Source organism: Corvus brachyrhynchos, unplaced genomic scaffold (genome assembly GCF_000691975.1).
Source record: "Corvus brachyrhynchos isolate BGI_N302 unplaced genomic scaffold, ASM69197v1 scaffold150, whole genome shotgun sequence".
Taxonomy (NCBI): Eukaryota; Metazoa; Chordata; class Aves; order Passeriformes; family Corvidae; genus Corvus; species Corvus brachyrhynchos.
In genome coordinates, this window is record NW_008236162.1 from 1,266,755 (window position 1) to 1,274,538 (window position 7,784).

A 7,784-nucleotide genomic window follows, 5' to 3' on the forward strand; every position below is an offset into this window, starting at 1 on the left:
GTTCAGCAGAAATAGAGACCACGCTGGGATTTGGGCTCCCAGCTTCCTCCAACAAAGCACCTTCAGTCTCCACTTCTCCTGGGTTTACCTCAAATCAGCAGGATCTGGTCTTGGTTTGAAGTTGAACAAACACAAATCCACTTTTCTGGACTGAAAACTGTGCCAATTCCCATGCTGTATCCCATTGAAATGGATCCCAATTCCTGGTCAGAATAATTTAACTTCTCTTTTTTTTCCTAGATAAACCCCCTAATAAGTTTTTCATTGCATCTCTGAACTATTTCAGCCTCTGAATTTATTTTTTTTTACTTCTGTAAAACTGGAGTACAAGGTTTATAGGGCTGGGGGTTTGATCCTGAAGGGATGGAGGTGAGCCTGGGAAAGGGCTGCTGGGTTGGTCCCAGAGGATTTTCCTTGAAAGTGCTTAATTATTGCAAGAGGAAAGATGTTAAAAACCCCAACTTTGGCTTTTGGCTACGATGAAACAATTAAAACTCAGATTTTAGCTGCCCACAAAAGCCAAATGTTCTGCTCTGATCTGCAGCTGAAATAGGAAAATATGAACCAGCAATGAGTACTTCCAGATGTGGCTGCAGAGACTCTGTGTTTTCTAGTTTTAACTGCTTTCCCACTTTCGTAATTCTAAACTTGATGTCAACCTTAATTCATAAAATGGGAGGATTCAGGGCCAAATCCAGCCCTGGCAAAGCTTCCAAACTCCTCTGGAATCAGCAGAGTTAGAGCCCAGATCAATCAGCCCCTCTCCCAATTAACTTGTGCACCTCATTTCATGGATGGGGACACAGCTGAGGAGAATTAAATGTGTTTTACCACATCCCACCCCGTCTGGGGAAACCAGCAGCGCCTTTTGTGCTGGGAACCTCATCATGAGGTGGAGGGAATCAACAGCTTCAGTCAAACAGCACAGAAAAGAACAACCCACACTGCTCAAGTGAAGTCAGCTGAGTAAACCTGCACAGGAAATGCTGCTTTCTCCCTGAATTCTCTGCTCTGTCCAAGATTCCAAAGACAGAGATGTTGTTGTCTTTGCCTTTTCATTCCCTATCAATACATAGGAGAAATGTCAGGTTTTGGCTTTTCTTTGTTCCCTGGGCTGCCCAAGCACCTCTGTGCCCCACAGGGCAGGAGCAGGTTCTTATCCCACTGGAAAGGGGCCCAGAAGAGCTGGATCCTTCCTCCCCCTGGCCCTGCAGAGCACAGAACCTGAGCACTTCCACCTTGCAGCCAGGGCAAATCCCTGTTCTTTGCTCTTTTCTCCTCCTGTCTGAGCTCTGCACACACAGACCCCGAAAGTGCCGTGTCTGGAACCTCCCAGGGCCCAGCCTGGGCCTTCCACACTGCAGAGCTCAGGAAACCGAGCTCCAGATCAGAGTCCTGGAATGCTTTGGGCTGGAAGGGACTTTAAGGACCAGGGTGCTCCAAGACCTCTCCAGCCTGGCCTTGGGCACTTCCAGGGATCCAGGAGCAGCCACAGCTGCTCTGGGAATTCCAGCCCAGCCCCTCCCAGCCAGGAATTCCTTCCCAATATCCCATCCAGCCCTGCCCTCTGGCAGTGGGAAGCCATTCCCTGTGTCCTGTCCCTCCATCCCTTGTCCCCAGTCCCTCTCCAGCTCTCCTGGAGCCCCTTTAGCCCATGCAAGGCGCTCTGAGCTCTCCCTGGAATTTCCCTTCTCCAGGTGAGCACCCCCAGCTCTCCCAGCCCTGCAGAGGGGCTCCCTGGATGTGACAGACACCTTCTCATAGTTGGTGTAGCCCCCCATGACCGCGGGGTCCACGATGCCGTTGAGCAGCATGGACAGGGGGTGCACGGGCAGGCTCCGGTCCCAGATGTGCTGCTGGACAATGTTGGTGATCTTCTCGTTGGTGAGCTCCATGGTCTCTATGGCATTCTCCAGGGGGCTGATCTCCTCCTGAGGGAGAGGAGAAACAGAATGAACCTTCATTAGTCACAGAATAAACCTTTCAAACCTTCGATCAATTTTTAGGGAGAAATTCTCCCCTGGGAGGGTGGGGAGGGGCTGGGATGGAATTCCCAGAGCAGCTGTGGCTGCCCCTGGATCCCTGGAAGTGCCCAAGGCCAGGTTGGAGCAGCCTGGGACAGTGGGAGGTGTCCCTGCCCAGGGCAGGGGTGGCACTGGATGATTTTAAGGTCCCTTCCCAACCCAAACCATCCCGGGATTCCACGGTTCTGTGATTTATTCCTCTCCACTGAGTAAGAAACGAAATAATTTGCTTTTATCCGTGCCACATCCAACAGCAGAAGGATTAACATTCCCAAGTGTTCCAAGGCTCTATTCCATGAGGGATTGGAGATCCAGCCCCCGTGGAGAACTCACCGTTGTGACCTGTTTGACCTCGAACCACTTGAGGATGCCTGGAAATGAATAAGCTGTTGTGTAGGTTGTCCTTTCTATCCACATGTTCTGCTCAGAGAAGGAAAAAAAAGACACCTGAGATACAAGGAAAATATTGGTCTTGGAGTTCAATGCTCTCCTGTGTGGGATGAGGCTTCCAGAACAAGCTGGCAGGAATTCCACAGCCATTTCCACCTTCCCTGACTGGGATGGAGCCCCTTGCTGGGCTCTGGAGGAAGCTGGGCTCACACAGCACCACATTTATGGATTCTGATGGATTTAAATGTTAGAACTCCAGCTATGGAGCCCCTTGACATCATTCCCAGCTTCACACGGAGACTGCAAATGCCTTTTGTGTCTCCTACATTTTAATTCCCAACCTCCATGGCCACAGTGAGAGGGAAAAGGTGACAGTTTGGTCAAAATGCCACCACCAAAACAAACAAAAGGCAAAGGACTCACAGCAAACTCGTTGTCTGGATCTTTCTCTCCTTTCCTGACAGGCCTGGAGTGGGTGAATTGCTGCACCTCGTTGGCTCTGTAGTAGCTGGGGAGAAGCAGAGTAAAAGGTGATTTTCCTCAGCTCCCACCCTCACTCAAATGTTCAACTGTTTCCTCACAGGCTGTGGGGAGGACTTCACACAATTTACACAGGACACAAAGGCCCAAGTTAGTGGGGAAAACACAAAGAAAATGTTGAGGGAAAAGGAAAATAAATTACTTTAAGATCTGTTCAGGAACAGGTTTATCTTTGTAATTCAGTGGCAGGTTCATCACAGGCTTCACAATGAAGCACTGCACATCTGAGCAGCTCTGGTTAAGGATGAAAAACCAGGAACCCTTCTGGGAAAACAGGAGAGGGAGAGAAAAACCCTTCCTGTCAGACTTCTCCACAATTCCCTGTGCTCTCGTTAAGTATTTTTTCTTCAAACCTGACTAATTCATCACCAATCACAGGCATTATGTTGCATCTTGCAGTTTGTAGGCTCCTTGTGAATTAAAAACCCAAAAAGAAAAGGACTTTATAAATAATCATCACAGATTCCCAGAACGGTTTGGGTTGGAAAGGACCTCAAAATTCATGCAGTTCCACTGCCCACCATGGACAGGGACACTTCCACTATCCCAGGCTGGCCTTGGACACTCCCAAGTGCTGAAATTCCCTGGTGAAAATGCTTGGGAATCCTGGGCACCACTGATTTCTACTTTGGGAGACAGGAAAAAGGGAAACAAGGTTCTGCAGGAGGTTCTGTGGATGCATCTGGCTCTTCTCTCTCGCCCCACAGTTATTTACCAGAGGCTGCCCCTCCTTCTCTCCCACTTTTTAGATTGATGAAGCCAACTGAATAAAGGAATTGCTTTAATCCAGGAATAGCTGCTTCAGCCTCAGCTTTTGCACCTGTGAATAATGACAGACATTACAAAATCCTGGTACTTTTATCCCCAAGCACCACAGCTGATCGCGTTCCTCCCAAGCTCTGCTTTAAGGACTGTGTGAGGCTTTACAGAAGCAAATCCTGGCTGGCAAAGCAAAGCTTAACCAACCTGACCCCCGTGAGCAGATGATTTCTGTGAATCCCCTGCCCTCTGAAGTGGCAATGTTGTAGTGGGGGGTGAAGGCAGCCCCCATACGTCCTTGAACTCGCTGAGGGCAGCTCTGAAGAGCATTTTGAGAGCCAAAGTCCCCCTGCCTGCAGCGAGGAGCCAGGTGGCCACCAGCCAGGCTGAGCCCAAACCCACAGAGGCACTTTAGATCAGGCTCTGAGCCCCAGCTGATGAATTCTTTGTCTCAGGAGAGCTCATTAGCTTGGGCTGGGTGCCCTGCTGGGCCCCTGCACAGCTCCCAGTGCTCAGCTGCTGGGGACTGGGCTGCTTTGGGGTGCAGGGAACCCCTGAGGCTCAGCACAGCTCACCTGGTACCCCCAGCACATTACCACCAAAAGAACAACGAGGTATTTTGTCATAAAAGAGCAAAAAACCCCAACTGAAGTAATAAAAAAGAGCATGAGACAAAGGAGGTTAAAAAGAGCCTGAAAGTAAAACCAACCCCAGAAGCAGCAAGGCCTGCCTAACACAACAGAGATCTGGGCACTCCTCATCTCCTCAGGAGGTGTTTGTGGGAGTCCAGGCAGGACCTGTCCCACATCCAAGCCCTGCAGCTGCTCCCCCTCATGCCGGGGCTGTGCCAGAGACCCGGAACCCAACACCCCCAAACCTTCGGGACGGTTCAGATCTGCATCCAAATTCTGCAGCTCGGGTTCATCCCGAGCCAGAAACATCAGAACAAACACAAACAGATGCAAAGGAAGCAGCTGAAACAAAGCAGCAACAGAAGAGGCGTTTCTGATACCAAGTTTGGTCTTGAATGGATTTTAATTTCCTATGTGGGTTCGGTGCTTGGCAGGAGGACTGCAAGGGAAGCATCTGCTATCACTGCTAGAGCTGGGCCTTTGTGCACAGGGTCTGAGGGGCCAAATGGACCTTCCTGTTGAACACGGGCTGGGAGCCCAGGAACTTGGTTTGCCTGGTGTGCATCCCCCAGGAGCCACGCACTGAAGTCACCGGCAGCAATCTGGAGCACCTCCACTGGGTCACACTCACAGTTAAGAGGATCTCAACCCTGGTGGGGAGCTTGGGACACAGCCTGCAGTCCCAGCAGCAAGGGGAAAAATAAGAATTAAAAAATAGTAAGGGCTGTGCACCCAATGACTTTCAGGGAAATAATGACTTTGCACTTTTTACCACAAGACTTTTAGGGGAAGAAGCACACAAACCCCAGCACTTCATAAATGCTAATGGCCTGCAAGGAAGAAAGGAGTGTCCTTCACTTTTTATCCCACTTTCACAGCCTGTATTCCACATCTTTCACCCAGAAACACCCAACTGGGTCCCACCATGGCCAGAGCAGTCGGCATTACCTGAGTGAGAATTCAGGAAATCCTCCCTGACAGCAACTTGTTTAACTCTGACAGCCTCAAACTGCCTTTAAATCCACCCTTGCAACTCTGGACAGCCCCATTTCCATGCCCAGTGCCTGGAGCAGTAATCCCCTCGCTTATCATTACTGCTGTTCACCAACTGTGTTACTGTGGGGAAGAGGCAGCTCTGGGATGTGCCAAAAGGCCCTAAACCCAAAAGATACACTGTTTGGGGGAAGCCTTGATCTCCTCTGCTGGAGGGGCAGTGCTGGTCATCTTCTCAGCACTGGGGAACTGGGTCAGCAGCTTCAGGTTAAAATCCTCCCTCCGCTCGTACTCCTTGCCACGGTAGATGAAAATCTTATTCTGCGGGCAGGAGAAGAAAAAGGGAATTAAAACTCAACAAAAGCAGTGGGACAGAGCTTTCCAGACACCCCCAGAGCTGGTTTATGGGAAGGGCTGATCCCAGCTGGACAGACAGAAGGGGTGAGGGAAGGAATGCGGGCAGCAATGAGGGCACAGCAACTCCCAGGAGCCAGGTCTGGCAAGGAAACCTCAGATTTGTCTAAAAAATGCATTTCTCCACAGAGAGTCATCAAAGAGAGTTGGAAAGGAGCTTTTAAAGGCCACCTGCAATGAGCAGGGACATGATGTCCCCACAAACACATGCCAGTGTCACCGAGCTGCTCACGCCTCCTTGCACTGCACAAACTCACGGGTTCGGCACAGGGACTCTCAGCCAGGGGCGGATTTTTGGTAAGAGAATAAATGTGCCAAGAAATTCTTAAATACAGGGAGCTGCCTGCTCCCTGCCAGCCCCTGGTGTGAGTTCCCTGAGGGATCTCCCTGGGCACAGATGGGAATTTCACCTCAGTCCCGTTCCTGACCATCAGTGTCCAGCCCTGGCAGTTTTGCTCCACGCACCCAACTCCAGACCATGGCCAATTATTTCTCCACCTGGCAGTGGTTTCTGGAAGGGATGGATTCCAAAACATGACCTGCAGTTGAAAGCTTTCCATGCCATCCCCCCCTCACAGTTCTAACTTAACATTTCTCTCTTTTATTAAGCTTGGCTTCCCCTGAAGGCCAGAACTTCAAACGGCTCCAGTCTGAGAAGGTAAAACGGCCCTGAATTTTAAATAACAGGAATATTTTCAGCCTTGCTGACCCTGGAGCTGAGTCATTGCTGTCCTCCACACAGGTCCAGCAGTGCTCAGCAGCTGCCTCACAGAAGAAGCACTTTTGCAGTTTAATTCTTCTGCGTGGGACAAACTCTCCCTGATCACTGAAATGATCCCTGGCCTGGAAATTTGGTTGGTTGAGGCTGGAAAGCAATGGGATAAATTCTTCAGAGGCTGAACATTTCCTAACAGCAACAGTCACATTTCAGAGGGAGCACAAATACAAAAGGTAAATTCTGTTTAAATCCATAGAAGAACTCATCAGTCATCCAAAAACCCTTCTTTAACACCCTGACTCCACTCAAGCTGGTAACACACAGAATTTCATCTCTGACTTGTCTCTTTGGAGACACTGAAATGCTCCCAAACACTCCTGGGATTTGGATCTGTCAGTGCCACTGAAAGGAGAAGGAGTTTGGCACCGAATTTTCTTGGAAGCTCTGCAAAAGTTGTGACTTTTAGGGTCTCCAGCACTCCAGAAATTGGGTGTGGAAGGATCCTTACCCGCAGGAAAGAGGGAAAACCCTGTCCATAGTATCCAACAGCAAAGTACTCGGGCTGAGGTCTCATGGCCTTCATGATATTCTCATAAAAAGTAGCTCTTTTTTTCTGGAAAAGAAAAACACACCAGACTTTCACTGTGGAATAGTCCAGGACACTGCCAGCTCACATTCCCAGGGACAGTTCCTGATCTCTGAGCTCTGCCCTCAGAACACATTCCACAATTGCTGTTTTGATGAAGTCTCTCATCCTTATCCATTTACTTGATTAAATATTTGCTTTGTCTGGGCCAGAACCAACTTCATTTCCTGGTCTGCAGACATGAGAACAATGCCACGGCTTTTAGGATTCCAGAAGGATACTTGAAATCCTTCACTGTGGGAAAACAAATGAAATATAAATATATTCTGAAAGTGAGCAGACACAAATGGTGACAAATGTCAGAGAACTGGCAGAAATAAAACTGGGCAGATGATTCTGCTATGAGAGAACATAAAGACCATCTGGTTCCATCCTTAACCACTAAAAAACAGAATTCAGAGCCAAGAGGATTCTATAGCCCTGTGTTCATGCCCAGCAGTTTTACCACAGAAATAACAAGGTGATGAGATTCATGGAGCCTGAAAATGCACCTTGGTTGTTACTTCACTTGGTTAAAATCAAGAATTCTAAACATCTGCACGTGGTTTTGTCATGCTAATCAGAAGGTCAAAAGAAACTATGAAAATATTTATTCTACTACTAAGCTTACAAAGCCATGGGGTTAAGTTGGTTTGTTTGTCTTTAACATACATTTATTTTAAGCTTAT

At 48.9% G+C, this 7,784-nt stretch overlaps 1 protein-coding gene across 1 annotated transcript in view; it reads right to left on the reverse strand.

The window, feature by feature from the left end:
- Window positions 1–7,784, reverse strand: part of DOCK5 (dedicator of cytokinesis 5) — a 71,294-nt gene that overhangs the window by 10,017 nt on the left and 53,493 nt on the right. The window contains exons 40-45 of the mRNA XM_008632863.2: window positions 6,979–7,083; window positions 5,518–5,659; window positions 3,097–3,178; window positions 2,838–2,922; window positions 2,358–2,444; window positions 1,755–1,931 (exon numbers count right to left, since the gene is read on the reverse strand). Of these exons, the coding sequence (XP_008631085.1) occupies window positions 1,755–1,931; window positions 2,358–2,444; window positions 2,838–2,922; window positions 3,097–3,178; window positions 5,518–5,659; window positions 6,979–7,083 (678 nt within the window). The remainder of the gene's footprint in view (window positions 1–1,754; window positions 1,932–2,357; window positions 2,445–2,837; window positions 2,923–3,096; window positions 3,179–5,517; window positions 5,660–6,978; window positions 7,084–7,784) is intronic.